We start from the raw sequence: 21,913 nt of genomic DNA, 5'->3' as shown, positions 1-21,913 counted from the left end.
ACTAACTGGTTTGCGTTAAAATATTTCCGGATATTTTGGGCCAAATGATCTATGTTTGATAATCATTGACATTGATGGCGAAAATAGTTGTGCAATTAATCAAACGATATTCATTGCGTGAAGAATGCGCTTGTAAAACGTGGGTGTTTCTAATTAATCTGTGACTAGTCTGTACCTGTTCCTGTTCCTTAAAAACCTCTAAGATCCGTAAAGAGAGTTGGTTGATATAAAGCGTACCGCGCTATTAACATTTGGAGGAGGAAATCGCTGACATTTTGTTAAACCTGATCTATTTATAGCCTCAGATTCTTATTGACAACCTGGGATGCGCGAAAATACCACGTGACTATGACGTAGCAAACTGCACTATTTTGATTATGCGCAAATATACAATTCCACGATACGTAATTCAACAATTGTTTATTGACTTGTTCTAAATAGGATCCGTTCAAAATTAGTACATTTAACATGATATTCGCATCATGGGTCAAATTGTAAAGGCATTTAGTTTAACAACAGAAATCTCTGACACACATTACTTAAAGGCTCATTAAAGGTGACAAATCCAATTATTGTGCATATAAACTGGGCTCATTTGTAACGGTTTTCAGTTACTCTTGTATACAAAATGATAATAACACAGCTCAGGTGCAACGTTGTCAAGAATTATGGAAGATATACCCGTTTCATAATTGGAAGAAATGTTTACAACTATGCAACTAACGTGGTGTGTAGCCTCAAAGCGGTAACGTATGCTAAAAATAGCCGAAAGAAGATTCAATTTTAATTATATTTTAAACAAGCTTTCACCAGCAAAAGTAATTTATTAGATTACTATAAACGTTTTAACCATTTAGAAGAGACCTACGTTGTGAGTGATATCGGAAAACGATGATATTTTTTTGGTGACCTGAGTCACCGGAGCGCTTGCTCTATCCCGAGTAAACAACGATGTAAAAAAGCTGATTGTTTTTAAACACAATTGACTTAGAGGACATTGTATTTTGAGCTCAAAACAGGTTAAATTGCTCATTTTTTATAGTTATGTTTAATAGCATATATATATTGTTTTCTTGATAACTTTTATAAATAAAACATGCATCAAATATTTAAACATCGGTAATAATTACGGATTGTCACCTTTTAAGAGCCTTAAGCAGTACTACTTTGTTCGGTGAATTGTAGAAATTTACTTATTAGGATTATGAGAACACGGTATTAACTTAAGTTTATTGCAAGCGGACAACTAAAAACTGACATGAACTGCAAAAGAAAAAGAAGACATCTGGTCTGTGCAAAATACAATGTCCCTAAAATAGAGTACTCATATATAAATACGCCGGTGATAAGTCCTTGCATACGATAATGAATGCATACTTTTCCTATTAAATAACTATGTTATGTAAATATGTAAAATGTACAGGTAACTCTTTAGCTGCAAAACAATGTGTTGTTGTGTTTTTTTTTCTGACAAATATAAACAATATTAAAAAATCATAATTGATGGAGATAATACACAAAAGTATAAGTTACCCCCTGCTTCAATGTTTCCACTATAATATTCTCTCAAAATAGAAGATTAAGAATTTTCTCCCCGAATTAAGAAAAATACTGCTCTGTACTGTGATGGAATTAGTAAGTTTGCTTATGAGAACCATAGGAGCATTCATTGGCCTCTAACTATAGTCTATTCAATAGCATCATATATGTATTGTGTTTCCTCTATGACTGGTATGCTTAGTACGTTCCAATGATGATTTATCTTCTAATTTTTGTTTGAATGAATTATAATAAAACTATAATGAAATAATAAGAAAATAAAACAACTTCATAGTTTACACTCATCACACTTTCTTATGCAAACTAAACCATAATGTGCTACCTTGATGTATGAGCGTTTGGTGTACATAATACATTTTGCTAATTATATTTAAGGGCAATGGTGTTATATTGTAAGCCTTGATATCAATATTCGCTCGAAATGAAATGAAATTTTACACGCGAATCCTCATATTCGTAAATTATTGGTTGATTAAGGTTGATTCTAGTTTACCCAAAACGACCATTTTAGTACGAAAGTATAGGGTATAAGAGCTGCTTTTGTGTTATAGTATGCTACATTATCGAACTGCAAAAATATAAATACACACGCTTGGTCAAATTAGAGTATACTGGTCATTAAAAATAACTAACTGGTACAATAAAAACCTCAATCCATGAACAAGTCCAAGTAAGATATTTACAAATATTTTATCTACGAAACTCGTGATTTTCGTTTCTTTACACACGCTGTATTTAAATATGTATTACTTTGTCATTAAATACTACCTGCATTTCATATTTCTAAATATACATGTCATTCAAGACGTGCAAATAGTATATCGTCTTAGCACCTCCATTTACGCATATTTTATTAACGTGCAATTAGGATGCAATAATATAAACATTCGTTTTAACATAACACAAATAACAATAATCATTCCTAAGCATAAAGAAAAATGGTGGGCGTATGAGCGTATTCACGTAAATTGAAGTCTGCAAAATATATAACCCATTGTGAAAACTAAAATATGTATATAGTTGTTTTGTCATTACATACTAGAAAGAAAAAAAAATACACAAAAGAACAATTTGCAAAGTAAATCTTGTCACGTAGTACATGTAAAGATAATTAGTCTATCGGGACGTTCCCGCTACACTACCACGCTGTTTAGAGACGTGACGAGCAAATATGGTTTATTTCTTGTTTATTGCAATTTGTACCGACATATTATCATAATTATAACAAAAAAATAATGCGTGTTCAAATGGCTATATGCAAGGAAATTATGCATGTGGACGCCCATCTACTCAATTAAGATCAATGTTAGGTGCCATTTAATATCTCTAGCCCGCATTTCGACTCACGGGAACTATGTTTACCAGTTTACCATTAGATGCCCAGTTGTGTAAGAAAGTATATATGCCATCTATATCGTGTATTGTTATTCCAGTCACATAATTAAGTAAGACTGGTATAGTAAATGCGTTTTTGTTGCATTACTATACTTCAATTTACACAATTTGTTATTAGCCAAACAAACTGCGCTACAATATGTACATGTAAAATTGAACAACGTATTAACAGAGGCTCTTGAGCAAACAGTGACAGTTAATGAGTTCTAGTTTATCATTTGAATGTAAACGAATTGCGTGTGTATATACCGCAGGACGTCTTTTCTTGTTTTATTGTTTTCTGTTATCTGATTAACTTGCACAATCACAAATAAAGTGATATTCATGTACAATTTCGTTTGAGTTACACACTAAACAATACCGTTCGTGTCATGGTGTATTCTTTCTTTACTAGCTATCGATGTATACGTAATAGGCTAGTCGACACACGTTATCAACAAAAAAACAAACTAAGCAGGAATAATACCAAGATAACTTTCATATTATGTCATGTGCTAAAATGTGTCTATATATATCTTATAGAGAGACGTCCACATTATACCCTTTTCGATGTCACATTTCCTTTGATTATATTATGTGCTAGTTATTTTTTTAAACTTGCTCTCTGGTCATTCGATAAATGAATTTATGATTATTTAAAAATTAAACCTATATGTTGATAATTTTCAGGATTTGACTTCGAAAAAAAATACTCCAACAGGGCCAGTGCATATGCTGTAAAGTCAAAAATTATTGAGATAGAGGACTTCGCCACTCTTGATGTTCTTTTTTCTGATCTGCAAAAGAGGGTCAGAACTCTAGTATGCAATGTGTATGGTGATGTGGACACGATCGTTGAGAAGACTTATAGCGACGACGAAGATATATTGTTTAATTATCGGTTTAAACAAATGGCAGTCACGTTGCAATCGCTATGGAAAGAGGTTTCTACATTTGACAAAACATGTCCAAGTTTTCGCCTGAATACAGATGAACACATAAATTGGAATATTATAGAGCAACAGATATGTGACCTTGAAGATGCTCGGTACCCTTTAGCATTTCCTCTTCAAGTATTACAAAGAAATGCAATCGACAAATACACTGAGTCTGAAAACAACATCCAATCTGAACGAACAGACACGATGATAAAGACAATGAATGACAAGTAAGGGTGATTATATTTAAAAACTCATAAAATATGAAATGAATGTAATTATATATAAATATTATACGAATGTTCTTTCACAATTTTAATTGCTTCTTCCCCAATAACACGATATAAATGGCCAATATGAAAGGTAAATTTAATACGAAAATCAAGAGTTAAATATTCGACGAATCAAATGTGCAATTAACTTTCATGACGATACATATATTCTTAGCTCTAGACCTTAACTGATACATATACACGTATGAACATATCTGTAAAATGTAGTTACAATTCACTTTAAGTGTTCATACTTTTAATTACATGATTGTGTTTTTACTATATAAAAGAAAATCAGTTTAATGTTTTGAAGGTACTTGTTGGCAGATTGTGGATTTTTTTAATTTGGCATTACATGCGTTTATTTAATAAATTAAAATTATAATTAAAGACCACGATACTTATTTTAAAAAAGGAGAAAAACAGTAAACACCGGGATTTGAATCACTATCATTAACCTTTCGGCCACACGGGATGTCGTACTGACTAGTGCATTCTATACACTACCTATGCAATCAAATGTGTTGTTAAATTGAACGAAAACATAATCATTAAAACTGTTTGCGTTTGGAACGCTTTATATTTATACTAATTTGATTTAAGGATAATTAGTAAATGAAAACGTATTTTCAGTTAGTGGCTACGTCATAAGAATTTTGTTGCTTCCTGGTGCAGTGATCTTTTATTTTATTATTTTAGTTCATATATTTGTTTATATATTGTTTTATTCTGATACAAAAGTTGGAAATGTTGGAACTTTGTGGGTTCGTCTACCTGTGAAGAGGTTCCTTTAACACTTTTATTACGATTTTGTGGTGTGTTCTTTTCTGATAGAAGTTCTTCTTAGACCTTTTTTTTATCAATGTTTTATCGGGTTTATTAAATTAAATTTTAATTGATTTAATTAACCAAGATTATTTGAATAATAGTACGTGTGTAATCAATATTCAATTGATAAAATATGCTGTTTTTACTGTTACAGGCTCAATCATCAGGTAAGTTGTTAGTTTGTTTTAATTAAAAAGTTGCAACATGTTATCGTTTTCATTATTATCATTATAATCATCATGAAAACCACCAGCATCATCATCGTTATCTCTTCATGTGATCAGCACAGTTCGATCACCATCAATTTATGATCATAACAGTGATGGTCGTCTTCATCATCATTATCATCGTAACAATCGTCCACATTAGCATCATCATCCTCATCATCATCATCATTATCATCCTCAACATCATCCTCATCATCTTCATACTCATTATCATCATCATCATTATCATCATCACCATCATATTCATACTCATTATCATCATCATCTTCATCATCATCATCATCATCAAATGTACCTCATCCATCATTGTAATCCTCATGGTCGTCATTATCGTTATCACTACCGCAATTAACGCCAGTACCATCATCGGATCATAATCCTCAAATTATCATAAATTTAGAATCAATGCAGCATTTGTAATCATCTTCGTCATCGTCGTAAAAATCACTTCCATTAGTATCATCACCATCATTATCAACATCATGACCGTTATCCTCGATATCATCGTCATCGTCTCAGAGTGGAACCTGTCAAATCAAAGATTCCGACTTTGCCTGAAAATGTTTTCTAAGCCAATTAAAATTTACCATAGTCTTATTACATTTTGAAGATTGACAAGCGGCTATCTAGCCTAAGTGGTATAACATATTCTGCACAGGGCTTATCATCACAATAAGCTCCTCACCTAGGCGACCCGGGTTTAATTTACTTTGCCGGAAGCAAGTGAGTTTGATTGGGGGTCACTATACCGGGACAGATGGTGTTTCCTTCGGAAACTCCGGCTACACCCGAAACACAAGACCACAACAACATTACAAAACAAAAACATTGCTGCAAATTGTAACTAAAATTCAAAATTCATTCGACATTTCTTGCGTCTAGATAGTTAATGGGTAGGAGTTCGGGGACATATTCAGCACATAATGCAGCCTCAGGTGCAGAAGGACCTCATGAAATTCGAAATATACAAACACATTATTAGCACAATGACACTAAACTTTTCAAAGATTTAAGAACTAGTGACACTTTTAATGCAAATTAATAATATAATTGCATTGGTACTTTCAGTTTATTCTAAGAAATTGATATTTGGGAAAGATGATAACTGACCTATATATTATTTTGATTGAAATAATATGAAGATAAGAGCTTAGTGATTTTGGTGATTAATAAACATAGCGCCTATAAACCACTTATTTCGAACTGATAAACACTAGGTTAACCACAAATTACTCAAAAAGTATTTAAGATACTTTAATACATCTGCATTAAACATAGTTATACACACCTTTTAAAACGGATTGCAAAGATGTGTGTACCTTAAACAAAATAAAACGGGTTTCACTCAATATATTGAACACGAAATGAGAGTTTGTCTTCGAAACTTTATTAATAGTCCACACATTTGTAAACCACTTTGGCATTGTATATGGGGAGGGCAACACACTTAAGCGGTAACACCATAGTGCGTTACGCACTTTGATGTTTAACATCGAACATGGATTGATACACAAATACGGTTAAGTATATAACATGTCTCAAACATGAGTTAGAATAGTAATTGTGTTGGGTTAGGCATTTAAGTGAGGGGATAGAACATACTATTAAGCATCGGTGTACTCGTACATCCCTCCTTTGCGTATTTAACAAACAAACACAACTCTGTTGTTTGGTACTATCCGCTGGGACTCACATACCGGCTGTCCGTTTGTATTAAACTTACCATAATAAAAAACATAATCAAACCGTCAAAAATACATCACATTATAGCTCTTATGATAAAACAGTCTTTCCTCAATCATCATACAGTATCATTCAATGTCAATCTAGTTCAGTACATCTATCAATTATTCCATATATCATTTCCATTATATGAAATATTAACAAATAACTATAAAAATCACATGTACATCATGCGAGTTTCCAATGCTGAATGACAAAAACTGACCACTGTTCAACCATACACGAATATCCTCGTCCTTCTAAAACGCTCCCTAGCGGCAAATACGAACTTAAGGAAATATAATGTTCGTCTCATTCAATAACTTTTAAACGTCGAAAATTACATCAATCAATTATTTCCTGCTAATTTTTGATAAGATTTATGTGTTGGCTATTTCTGCATTCACTAGTTAGCGCAGTGGCTGGTTCACGCGCATAACATCTAGGTGACCTGAGTTTAATCTTCGTTTACATCATTATGTGAGTTTGGTTAGTGGTCACCATACGGGATAGACGGGGTTTCCTCGGGGTTCTCCGGCTTGTCCCAGAATACAAAACTGCATCAAAATAAACAATTCTTTCATTAACAATTAAACAGCTGAATATGGCAGCTATAACTCCAAAATTCGTCCCACTTTCATAAGTACTTGGGAAGGAGTGATGGGACAAACTCCGGGTTCACGCACAATGATGCCTCAGGCTCGGAATGACCTAATACACTTCGAAATACACACAAAAACACGTCGTTAAGTATCTTGTATAATGGATATGTGACCTGGAGAACATTCGCCAATGCACTGAATGTAAAATTGTATATTATATAACAAGAGGTGTTCAGTCTTGTTGGTTCGTGAGTTAATATTTAAGCAGTTCTGATTCTTAAACACGTGCTATCAAACAAACGTATTGTATGTCTTTCAGAGAAAAGAAGAAGAGACGTTTCGGAGTACGATGTAAGTATAAATAAACACTCGTTTACGGCTTGTAGTATTGACTATATTCATAATTTATTGATTAATTAGTGCATTGTAAACAAACGTATTATATTTTATGTTTAACATGGATGATATCAGTATATGCCTCTTAAAAAATGTATTTGTTTTATATTACAGGCTGAATAGGACTAATCAAGCAGTAGGTTTAAGAAATACTGTGTGGCTAAGGGTTTGTAATTGCGATAATAATCAACTGTTCGGATGAATATTAATTAAACAATATACCCACTCAAATATGAAATATTTAGAGTACAAATATGTCGTTTTTAAGAAACTTTTGGTGAAATTCGCACACAAACTAGTTCGCAATGGTTTCACATATAGGAGCGCTGATTTTGAAAAAGATTTTAAACTAAAAACTGATCACCACGCCCACTCGCCTCTATACTCGGGCGTTGCGCATAAAAATGAATGTTAATGACATTGTCATTTAAGTGTGATGCTCGGATACATGGTAGCAATCAAACATATTAATTACAATTCCAGCATTAATTTGATTGCACACAGTCATATTGTTGTGATTCTAGTTTTTAAAACTTGCGCGAACCATTAAAAAGGAACAAATCTTTAGTGTGGTTATGTTGATGGTTTGTAGGTGATTAATAGTTTTTTTTTTCATATGGAGGTAAATTCTTAGACTTAACTTCTGGTAAAATCGATATCCTACCCGATTAATAAGCGTTGTTGATGATGAGTGTAGTGCATGTATATGCATAATTTTCTCAAACAACACAGAATCAACTGCCTGATTGATTTAGACTGTTATCGAGGAACCGTATACAAAGTGGTTCATTTGTACGCATAATTCAGGGTATGCTATTATATTTATGAATTTATGTTATGAACTAAATACACAATAGCAAATTCAATCAGTAACTACCTGCTGCGTTATTATGTGTTGCTCTGTATTTCTTCATTCAATATAGTTTGCCGTAAAGTAAGTTGTATAACGGGTAATAATATATGACATTTCTTTTGAATTCCTATTTCTTGGTGAGATGTAATGAATAAAAAACATTTGAATAAATTATATGCATGGTTTCATATTATGTTTTAATAACGAGATTAATTAAATCGTTTTTGTCCATGAGATTAAAAAGTCATATTTATAAGGTCAGATTTTTAAGACTTTCATTGCTTTCTACAATCAATTATATCCAATTAGTATGTACTTTTTTCAGTTCAAAGAAGAAGAGGAGTTTCGGCATGAGATGTAAGTACTTAATATACAATAGTATGGGTTGTGCAGTTATTACGTACGGATATTATGTATTTGTCAATTGGTGTTTTGCACACATTTTTGATATGCCTAGCTAAACATAGTTAATTACGTAAACGTCATTATAATAGCTCGTGTTTATTTAGACAAAGGTCTTGCTTAATCCATCTCACATGACCCCGCGTTTTTAACACAATACACTTTCGACCACGTTCACTATAAAACATATAAATAATCAGTAAAAACACGACCAGTTACTAAAAATACAGAAATAATAATCGACTCGCCTTGTTTTCAAACTTGCCATTGAAACCGAATATCAAATATAATGAAACGTATTGGTTTTCTTTATAATAAAAAGCCATGCCATTAGAAGCAATTTTTACTTAAGTTTAAAAGCGTATTTAACAATTGTTTTCATAACTTTTCAAACTTATCGGAATTGATATACAAAGTTATATTTAACTATATATATACACGTTCCTTATGCGTTGCAGCTCGACACAGTTAAACAACATGCAAAAGAAAATAGATATTGTGGAGTCTAAGGTATGTTTTTTTTAACCATACATTTTACTTGTCAAGGTGACTACCAGACAATGTATTGAGGTAATTAATTAAAGCTATGTCTGTACTCAACGTATTTTCCAAAATTATTAGAAAAGGCGTTACAGACGCTTTAGTATGTTACCATTTCGAATGTTGATTATCCATTAATGAACAAATATTTAAACATTTTACTTAGTCAGGGGTGTTATTTTGATAGTGTTAAAATAATATGTACATTAGTTTTTGAAACTATGGCAATTATTTTGTCAAACTGTGAGAACATATTTTAAGGTACTTTACCCCACTTTGGAATATTGAAAATTATGTTTTAAATAATTATGAAAGTTTCTTTTTTTATCATTTGTATGCTAAATCAATTGAAATACAAAACAATTACCAAAATGACTCTAGGCCAATATTGATTGAGAAAACAAATTGTTAAATATTCGAAAACGATATAGACAAAAACGCATTTTGACGCAGTAAGTATTTCGTATATCGTATGACCGAGAGCACATAGCTTTCACCTAGTGTTTGTCGAATGTCCATAATAAACTGGTACAGACCGGTTCAAGGTCCGGTATGGTTATCATTGTTGCTGTGTTATGGTGATGTGATTGACACAGATACTAGATAATAGTTAGCTGTCAAAGCGATGTAGATGTAATAAACAAACTATATGAAATGATTCTCAAATACACTGCTGACTTAAAGACCACTCGGTTCACTAACATTTAATAACGTGACCATTTTTCAATTAAAGTTCTATCAAATATGTATATATTTATTGCATCATATTTGATAAATAAGCAAAACTATTGTTAACTTAATTGCAATGTTAATGGATTATTATCTTTTATAAATATTCGATTATTCACCAAAGGTAGTTCGTGAAATCATGAAATTATGACTTGTTTTTCTGCTTTTCTCACTAGACCATAAAATTATTTCGCACAACCTTTATCAAAGTAAATAAAACATAAGCAAAAATGTCTACTAAACCCTAAATAATGAATAAGTAAAGCATGACGGTGCTTTTCTGTTTTGATAAGACTGTCTACAAAGAAGTTTATTAGCTTTGTTTATTTCTGTTTGCATCTGCCTTAAGATGTATATAGGAATAATGCCTAACCAGAAATATTAACATTAGAGTTAACGTCTGATTGTATTTTATTTAAGCAAACTGATAAATTGTATGTAAAAATAAGGACACAACAAAAACACATTAAACATAAACAAATGATATAAGTTCGTGTCGCCGCCTTGTACAATATATGCATAACATTGGCGTTTTAAACAGCTTGAAATAGAACACCGTCGTTAATTTATATTCCATCTTGTTCAGAAGCGTGTAAAATCATCGAAGTATTATATAACTAATTGATGTCTCAAGAATAAGTAAGAAGTATAATTTTGTTGGATTATTCATTTAAGATAGGTGATAGAACTTACTATTAAACGTGTGTGTACCTAATAAAAAAATCATTCAATCAATTACGTCCTGCTTAATTTGGATACGATGTATTTGTTCGTTACTTCTGAATTTACTGGTTAGCGCAGTGGTTGGTACACGCGTATCTCACATATTTGACCCGGGTTCAATCCTCATTTATGGCATGTGAATTTGGTTGGTGGTCACCATTCTGGATAGACGGGGTTTCCTCCGGGTTCTCCGGCTTATCCCAGAATACAATACTGCACCACAATAAACAATTCTTTCATTAATAATTAAACAGCTTGATATCGCAGCTATAATTCCGAAATTCGTCCCACTTTCGTAAGTACTTGGGAAGGAGTGCTGGGACAAACTCCGGGTTCACGCACAATGATGCCTCAGGCTCGGAATGACCTAATACACTTCGAAATACACACAAAAACACGTCGTTAAGTATCTCGTATAATGGATATGTGCCTTGGAGAACATTCGCCAATGCACTGAATGTAAAATTGTATATTATATAACGAGAGGTGCTCAGTCGTGTTGGTTCGTTAGTTAATATTTAAGCAGTTTTGGTTCTTAAACACGTGCTATAAAACAAACGTATTGTATGTCTTTCAGAGAAAAGATGAAGAGACGTTTCGGAGTACGATGTAAGTATAAATAAACACTCGTATACTGCTTGTAGTATTGACTATATTCATAATTTATTGATTAATTAGTGCATTGTAAACAAACGTATTATATTTAATGTTTAACATGGATGATATCAGTATATGCCTCTTAAAAATGTATTTGTTTTATATTACAGGCTGAATAGGACTAATCAAGCGGTAGGTTTAAGAAATACTGTGTGGCTAAGGGTTTGTAAATCAATAATAATCAACTGTTCGGATTCATATGAATTAAACAATATACGCACTCAAATATTAAATATATAGAGTACAAATATGTCGTTTTTAAGAAATTTTTGGTGAAATTCGCACACAAACTAGTTCGCAATGGTTTCACATATAGGAGCGCTGATTTTGAAAAAGATTTTAAACTAAAAACTGATCACCACGCCCACTCGCCTCTATACTCGGGCGTTGCGCATAAAAATGAATGTTAATGACATTGTCATTTTAGTGTGATGCTCGGATACATGGTAGCAATCAAACATATTAATTACAATTCCAGCATTAATTTGATTGCACACAGTCATATTGTTGTGATTCTAGTTTTTAAAACTTGCGCGAACCATTAAAAAGGAACAAATCTTTAGTGTGGTTATGTTGATGGTTTGTAGGTGATTAATAGTTTTTTTTTCATATGGAGGTAAATTCTTAGACTTAACTTCTGGTAAAATCGATATCCTACCCGATTAATAAGCGTTGTTGATGATGAGTGTAGTGCATGTATATGCATAATTTTCTCAAACAACACAGAATCAACTGCCTGATTGATTTAGACTGTTATCGAGGAACCGTATACAAAGTGGTTCATTTGTACGCATAATTCAGGGTATGCTATTATATTTATGAATTTATGTTATGAACTAAATACACAATAGCAAATTCAATCAGTAACTACCTGCTGCGTTATTATGTGTTGCTCTGTATTTCTTCATTCAATATAGTTTGCCGTAAAGTAAGTTGAATAACGGGTAATAATATATGACATTTCTTTTGAATTCCTATTTCTTGGTGAGATGTAATGAATAAAAAACATTTGAATAAATTATATGCATGGTTTCATATTATGTTTTAACAACGAGATTAATTAAATCGTTTTTGCCCATGAGATTAAAAAGTCATATTTATAAGGTCAGATTTTTAAGACTTTCATTGCTTTCTACAATCAATTATATCCAATTAGTACTGTACGTTTTTCAGTTCAAAGAAGAAGAGGAGTTTCGGCATGAGATGTAAGTACTTAATATACAATAGTATTGGATGTGCAGTTATTACGTACGGATATTATGTATTTGTCAATTGGTGTTTTGCACACATTTTTGATATGCCTAGCTAAACATAGTTAATTACGTAAACGTCATTATAATAGCTCGTGTTTATTTAGACAAAGGTCTTGCTTAATCCTTCTCACATGACCCCGCGTTTTTAACACAATACACTTTCGACCACGTTCACTATAAAACATATAAATAATCAGTAAAAACACGACCAGTAACTAAAAATACAGAAATAATAATCGACTCGCCTTGTTTTCAAACTTGCCATTGAAACCGAATATCAAATATAATGAAACGTATTGGTTTTCTTTATAATAAAAAGCCATGCCATTAGAAGCAATTTTTACTTAAGTTTAAAAGCGTATTTAACAATTGTTTTCATAACTTTTCAAACTTATCGGAATTGATATACAAAGTTATATTTAACTATATATATACATGTTCCTTATGCGTTGCAGCTCGACACAGTTAAACAACATGCAAAAGAAAATAGATATTGTGGAGTCTAAGGTATGTTTTTTTTAACCATACATTTTACTTGTCAAGGTGACTACCAGACAATGTATTGAGGTAATTAATTAAAGCTATGTCTGTACTCAACGTATTTTCCAAAATTATAAGGAAAGGCGTTACAGACGCTTTAGTATGTTACCATTTCGAATGTTGATTATCCATTAATGAACAAATATTTAAACATTTTACTTAGTCAGGGGTGTTATTTTGATAGTGTTAAAATAATATGTACATTAGTTTTTGAAACTATGGCAATTATTTTGTCAAACTGTGAGAACATATTTTAAGGTACTTTACCCCACTTTGGAATATTGAAAATTATGTTTTAAATAATTATGAAAGTTTCTTTTTTTATCATTTGTATGCTAAATCAATTGAAATACAAAACAATTACCAAAATGACTCTAGGCCAATATTGATTGAGAAAACAAATTGTTAAATATTCGAAAACGATATAGACAAAAACGCATTTTGACGCAGTAAGTATTTCGTATATCGTATGACCGAGAGCACATAGCTTTCACCTAGTGTTTGTCGAATGTCCATAATAAACTGGTACAGACCGGTTCAAGGTCCGGTATGGTTATCATTGTTGCTGTGTTATGGTGATGTGATTGACACAGATACTAGATAATAGTTAGCTGTCAAAGCGATGTAGATGTAATAAACAAACTATATGAAATGATTCTCAAATACACTGCTGACTTAAAGACCACTCGGTTCACTAACATTTAATAACGTGACCATTTTTCAATTAAAGTTCTATCAAATATGTATATATTTATTGCATCATATTTGATAAATAAGCAAAACTATTGTTAACTTAATTGCAATGTTAATGGATTATTATCTTTTATAAATATTCGATTATTCACCAAAGGTAGTTCGTGAAATCATGAAATTATGACTTGTTTTTCTGCTTTTCTCACTAGACGATAAAATTATTTCGCACAACCTACATCAAAGTAAATATAACATAAGCAAAATGTCAACATAACCTCAAATAATGAATAAGTAAAGCATTACGGTGCTTTTCTGTTTTGATAAGACAGTCTACAAAGAGGTTTATTAGCTTTGTTTATTTTTGTTTGCATCTGCCTTACGATGTATATAGGAATAATGCCTTACCAGAAATATTAACATTAGAGTTAACGTCTGATTGTATTTTATTTAAAGCAAACTGATTTATTGTATGTAAAAAATAAGGACACAACATAAACACATTAATATAAACAAATGATATAAGTTCGTGTCGCCGCCTTGAACAATATATGCAAAACAGCTTGAAAATAGAACACCGTCGTTAATTTATATTCCATCTTGTTCAGAAGCGTGTAAAATCATCGAAGTATTATATAACCAATTGATGTATCAAGAATAAGTAAGAAGTATAATTGTGTTGGATTATTCATTTAAGAGAGGTGATAGAACATAGTATTAAACGTGTGTGTACCTAATAAAAAAAGCATTCAATCAATTACGTCCTGCTTAATTTTGATACGATGTATTTGTTTGTTACTTCTGAATTTACTGGTTAGCGCAGTGGTTGGTACACGCGTATCTCACATATTTGACCCGGGTTCAATCCTCATTTATGGCATGTGAATTTGGTTGGTGGTCACCATTCTGGATAGACGGGGTTTCCTCCGGGTTCTTCGGTTTGCACCAGAATACAATACTGCACCACAATAAGCAAGTATTTCATTAACAACTAAACAGCTGGACGTGCAGCTATAATTCAAAAATTCTTCCCACTTTCGTAAGTCTATAATATTATTCGGGTGGGAGTGCTGGGACAAACTCCGGGTGCACGCATAATTTTTCCTCAGGCGCGGAAGCATCTCATAAACTTCGATGTACACACACAAACACGTCGTAAAGTATTTTGTATAATGTATATTAAATTGCCCTTCTGATTTCATTCATATATCAATGTGCCGTGGAAAACATTCATCAATGCACTGAATTTAAAATTGTATATTATATAACGAGAGGTGTTCAGTCGTGTTGGTTCGTCAGTTAATATTCAAGCAGTGAATCTAGTGGGTTTTTTTAATTTGCGGAAACCATTAAAAAGGAACACATCTTAAGTGTTTGTATGTTGATGGTTGGTAGGTTATTAATAGTTTGTCCATATGGAGGTATATTCTTTATCTTTAATTCTGGTAAAATCAATATCCTATCCGGTTCAGAAGCGTCGTGGATGTTGATTGAAGTGCACATATGTGCATAATTTTCCCAACATACATAATATACTGCCTAATTGATTTAAGACTGCTTTTGGGAAACAAAAATATTAAGTGGTTCATGAATGCTAATAACTTATGGTATATTACTTATATTTATGAATTAACAAAAAACAAATAGCGATTTCAAACAATAAATTCATGCTGCATTTTTAATTGATTTGTTTCTGTATTGTTTGATTCAATATTGTTTCCCTTAAAATACGTATTATAATGGATAATAATATATGGCATTTCTCATTGAATTGCTATTCTTGGTGAGGTGAAGTGCCATCAAGAAAAACAATCAGTTCATAGAAATTGTTTGCATGGTTTATATAATTTTTTAATACAGTTTTTTAATCTGTATGGTCCATGAGTTTACGAGGTTATTTTACGAGGTGTTTTACATCTATGAACTGCTTTCACTGAAAACTATTTCTAACAAATTGTGTAATTATTTGCAGACAAAAGAATTTCGAAATGCGATGTAAGTATATGCATATTGATATCCAGTAATGAGTATTGCTTTTATTTGCCATTATCGAGAAGTTTGCAGAAATATTCGGTAAATATTTATATTTCATGTAATACATGTTAAATTTACACCAAATAAGGATGACTTAATTCATGTATTTTAACTCATTTGTCATCTAAATACTCAAATAAAATAGAGCCACTATTGACCATAAAGCCCAACTTGTTTTTCACGTCAACGTCTATAAAATAGCTATTGCTTATTTAGACAAAGGTTTTTGCTTAATCCTTCTCAAATCACCCCGCTTCTTTAACACTATAAAGCATTTAAATGATCAGTAAACAAGCGACCAGTTACAGATACGGAATATAAAACTAAATCTACAGAAATAACAGTCGACGAGCCCTATTTTCAAACTGACCATATATGCCGAATAGCAAATACAAGGATATGTATTTTTTTATTTTTAACCAAAAAGAACATGCCACAAGAAGCATTTTTTTAACACCGTATTTAACAAAGGTTTTTATAACTTTTACGAATAATTGGATTTGATATACTAAACTTATATAATCATGTATGTGTTTGTGTTTATAAAGCTCGTGCCACTTAAATAATGTTGTTCTTTACACGTTTCAGCTCGACTCAGTTAAAAGACATGCAAGAGAACTTAAAAGACATGCAAGAGAAAGCAGACCTTATGGAGTCAAAGGTATGCTTAAACAAAGATATTTGGCTTGTCAGTAAATAGTAAACATGGTAAAAGAAGAAAAGAAATTAAACATAGGGTATGCTGAAACCAAACATAGTTCCGGAGCTTCACATTTTCCCATTATCTGTACGGTATGCGTTAAAGTGTCGATTTAGTGAATGTATGACATCCTATGGCATTTGATTTGATTTAAATATGAACAAATGACACCCATGACTTGCGAAAACAACTGCAAACAATATTTATCGAATAAATGTCTTTATTTAATGCTTATTTAATAATGAAATATCCAAAAATAGTGGGGAAATAATTTCCAGTGTATTTTAGAATCATTGCTTTTAAAAGCATGAGAAGGAATAACTTTAATTTCAATTGCAAATTGAGTCGAACTATAATATTGGTGCATGTAAAGTCACTGTTTATCATAGTACATGCTGAAAAACAGTTGGGATAAATAGAATTTAATAATATTAGTACAATTAAATAATAAGTACTTAGTTGCTCTCACTATTGAATTTAAAAATATTAATATTTATTTCATGTATTGGCTTATCTCATAAGTATGGTTCCTTTTGGTTTTCTTCGATCAGATTGGGCCAGCGTGACTACGAGACAATGTCTGGCGGTCATTGATTAATCCCACCAGACATTGAAGCTGGTCATCTTGGTACGATCGTAAACTTAAAATTCAGAATATTCCTATTCAGATTCCTTGTTCAGCGTTCAATTATCAGCCATCATGTTTTTTCCAGACCGCCTTTCAATATCAAATACGTTGATATTTCGATAAAAGAGATGAGATTCGAATGTATTGCAATAAGTAATCCTTTTCTGAACACTGTTCTACCGCACTGTACATCGTCGACAGCTATATATACCTTTAAAAGAGCATAAATCTATTTATTTATCACGTTTACAAAAACAATTGCATTTTCATTTTATGGCTGTGACGTTTTGTGACTGTTGTTGTTAATGTTGTCTAAGCCTCTACCGCATTGTGTAGCTTATTTTTTCTGCTCTGGTCAAGAATGACTTTTAGCATTTACGTTTGAAGTCAACGCAAATGTTTGTTGCTTCCCAACTTACCGCTGGTTTTTTGAATTATTAACCCAAATTCTACGCATCGATGAAAAAATAGTAACGTCTCAATTGGTCACTTCTGTAAACAAAGTCATCCAATGCATTTATTAAAAGGAAACTATGTTTGTTTTTGGTGTAATCTGTGAAATATGTTCTCAGTAAAGTGAACAATAAACATATTTTCATTCGCGAAAACAATAGGTACAATATGTATTTTCTCTCTTTACTGTAAAAATTGAACCTAATCGATATAAGCATTCTATCCTGGTTGCTCAGTATTTTGTAGAATTCCCAGGGAATGTTTATTGCTTACAATATACGCACAAGTATGCTACCCAGAATTGCTGGTCCTTTGCGATCCAGTAATTTTATTGGCATAGATAACTGTGTCTACGTAAACTGTCATGACACTGAAATAAATGTGATGCATATATTATATGATCTGATGAGCTTTCACACTGTTGACTTAGAGATAGCCGGCCCGCATTCATTCAATTTCGCAAGAAAACTGTTATTAAAATCGTAATCCATAGATGATGTCACTTTTCTGTTTTGATTAGAACATAAATGTATATTGGCTTTGTTTATTTCTGTTTTTACCTGCATTATGATGGGTATAAAAGATAAAACCTAACCAGAAATATTACATAAAGAGTTAACGTCTGCTTGTTTTTTATGTAAAGCAAACTGATAAATTGACAAAACATACAAAAATTAAACATAAACAACAAATGATGTAAGTTGGTGTCGCAGCCTTGAACAATCTATGCAAAACATTGGAGGTTTAAACAGCTTAAAAGTATGATACTGTCGTTAGTTAATATTCCATCTGGTTCATAAGCGTGTATAAGCATCGAAGTATTAAATAAACAATTGATGTCCCAAACATGAGTAAGAATTGTAATTGTGTTGGGTTAGGCATTTAAGTGAGGGGATAGAACATACTATTAAGCATTGGTGTACTTAAGAAAGAAAAAAGCATGTTCTCGTACATTCCTCCTTTGCGTATTTAACAAACAAACAAAACTCTGTTGTTTGGTATTAGCCGCTGGGACTTACATACCGGCTGTCCGTTTTTATTAAACTTACCATAATAAAAACCATAATCAAACCGTCAAACATACATCACATTATAGCTCTTATGATAATACAGTCTTTCCTCAATCATCATACAGTATCATTCTATGTCAATTTAGTTCAGAACATCTATCAATAATTCCAAATATCATTTCCATAATAAGAAATATTAACAAATTACTATAAAAATCACAGTCACACCATGCGAGTTTCCAATGCTGAATGACAAAAACTGACCACTGTTCAACCATACACGAATATCCTCGTCCTTCTAAAACGCCCCTAGCGGCAAATACGTACTGACGGGAATATAATGTTCGTCTCATTTAATAACTTTTAAACGTCGAAAATTACATCAATCAATTATTTCCTGCTAATTTTCGATAAGATTTATGTGTTGGCTATTTCTGCATTCACTAGTTAGCGCAGTGGTTGGTTCACGCGCATAACACCTAGGTGACCTGAGTTCAATCCTCGTTTACATCATTATGTGAGTTTGGTTGGTGGTCACCATACGGGATAGACGGGGTTTCCTCCGGGTTCTCCGGCTTGTCCCAGAATACAAGACTGCACCAAAATAAACAATTTTTTCATTAACAATTAAACAGCTGGATAGTGCAGCTATAATTCCAAAATTCGTCCCACTTTCGTAAGTACTTGGGAAGGAGTGCTGGGACGTACTCCGGGTTCACGCACAATGATGCCTCAGGCTCGGAATGACCTAATACACTTCGAAATACACACACAAACACGTCGTTAAGTATCTTGTATAATGGATATGTGCCCTAAAGAACATTCGCCAATGCACTGAATGTAAATTTGTATATTATATAACGAGAGGTGTTCAGTCTTGTTGGTTCGTGAGTTAATATTTAAGCAGTTCTGATTCTTAAACACGTGCTATCAAACAAACGCATTGTATGTCTTTCAGAGAAAAGAAGAGGAGACGTTCCGGAGTACGATGTAAGTATAAATACACTCGTATACGGCTTGTAGTATTGACTATATTCATAATTTATTGATTAATTAGTGCATTGTATTCAAACGGATTATATTTAATGTTTAACATTTTATTTTACAGGCTGAATAGGACTAATCAAGCGGTAGGTTTAAGAAATACTGTGTGGATAAGGGTTTGTAATTGCAATAATAATCAACTGTTCTGATTCAAATGAATTAAACAATATACGCACTCAAATATTAAATAGATAGAGTACAAATATGTCGTTTTTAATAAACTTTAGGTGAAATTCGCACACAAACTAGTTCGCAATGGCTTCACATATAGGAGCGCCGATTTTGGAAAATATTTTAAACTAAAAACTGATCAACACGCCCACTCGCCTCTATACTCGGGCGATGCGCATAAAAATGAATGTTAATGACATTGTCATTTAAGTGTGATGCTCGGATGCATGGTAGCAATCAAACATATGAATTACCATTCCAGCATTAATTTGATTGCACACAGTCATATTGTTGTGATTCTAGTTTTTAAAACTTGCGCGAACCATTAAAAAGGAACAAATCTTTAGTGTGGTTATGTTGATGGTTTGTAGGTGATTAATAGTTTTTGTTTCATATGGAGGTAAAATCTTAGACATAAATTCTGGTAAAATCGATATCCTATCCGATTAATAAGCGTCGTGGATGATGAGTGTAGTGCACATATGTGCATACTTTTCTCAAACAACACAGAATCAACTGCCTGATTGATTTAGACTGTTATCGAGGAACCGTATACAAAGTGGTTCATTTGTGCGCATGATTCAGGGTATGCTATTATACTTATGAATTTATGTTATGAACTAAATACACAATAGCAAATTCAATCAGTAACTACCTGCTGCGTTATTATTTGTTGCTCTGTATTTCTTCATTCAATATAGTTTGCCGTAAAGTAAGTTGTATAACGGGTAATAATATATGACATTTCTTTTGAATTCCTATTTCTTGGTGAGGTGCGATGAATAAAAACATTTTTATAAATTATTTGCATGGTTTTATATTATGTTTTCATAACGAGATTATTTAAATCGTTTTTGTCCATTAGATTAAAAAGTCATATCTATAAGGTCAGATTTTTAAGACGTTCATTGCTTTCTACAATCAATTATATCCAATTAGTACTGTACTTTTTTCAGTTCAAAGAAGAAGAGGAATTTCGGCATGAGATGTAAGTACTTAATATACAATAGTATGGGATGTGCAGTTATTACTTACGGATATTATGTATTTGTCAATTGGTGTTTTGCTAACACATTTTTGATATGCATAGTTAAACATGGATAAAAACAGTGTGTGTATGTCTCCTATTTATAGTTATTTATTTTAAATTACAGGCGGAAACAAAATAAAGATGCGGTAAGTTTAATATTATAATACTCGTATTGTTACTTTAACAATAATTTTTATATATTCATACGACACATTGCGACACGAGGATATTTTGCTTTCACGATATATACTTAATTATACTGTTAATAATTAAAATAAAGATGACAGAATGACGGTGAATAAGTTATTTATTCTGATTTTAGAATGCAATATGCCAATTTATATATTTAAGAATATACTACTAGCACATTTTAAGAATCTTGGTGTTGATGTACTGTATACTTGATATTTAAGTATGGTTTCCATATAATGAACATCGGTTAGTGAATCGTATTATTGTCTCTGTCTTTAATGTACGCTAGTATTTACTGTGACTAATTTCAATTATTGAGCTAACACCTTCTCATATCCTCTAATA

General features: G+C 32.1%; 1 protein-coding gene and 1 long non-coding RNA gene across 2 annotated transcripts in view; both read left to right on the top strand.

Moving 5' to 3' along the window:
- LOC127835659 (transient receptor potential cation channel subfamily M member 1-like) overlaps window positions 1–9,133 on the top strand; it is a 50,372-nt gene extending 41,239 nt beyond the window's left edge. Inside the window, exons 18-19 of the mRNA XM_052362098.1 lie at window positions 3,625–3,743; window positions 9,098–9,133. Of these exons, the coding sequence (XP_052218058.1) occupies window positions 3,625–3,743; window positions 9,098–9,133 (155 nt within the window). The remainder of the gene's footprint in view (window positions 1–3,624; window positions 3,744–9,097) is intronic.
- A 7,149-nt stretch (window positions 9,134–16,282) lies between these two features.
- Window positions 16,283–20,292, top strand: LOC127834344 (uncharacterized). The gene is made up of 4 exons (XR_008027874.1): window positions 16,283–16,301; window positions 16,929–17,001; window positions 20,090–20,121; window positions 20,240–20,292. It is a non-coding gene; the product is annotated as an uncharacterized LOC127834344 (long non-coding RNA).
- Window positions 20,293–21,913: the final 1,621 nt, after the last annotated feature.

Source organism: Dreissena polymorpha, chromosome 6 (genome assembly GCF_020536995.1).
Source record: "Dreissena polymorpha isolate Duluth1 chromosome 6, UMN_Dpol_1.0, whole genome shotgun sequence".
NCBI lineage: Eukaryota > Metazoa > Mollusca > Bivalvia > Myida > Dreissenidae > Dreissena > Dreissena polymorpha.
The sequence above is the reverse complement of the archived record's forward strand: the minus strand, read 5'-3'. Positions and strand labels throughout refer to the sequence as shown.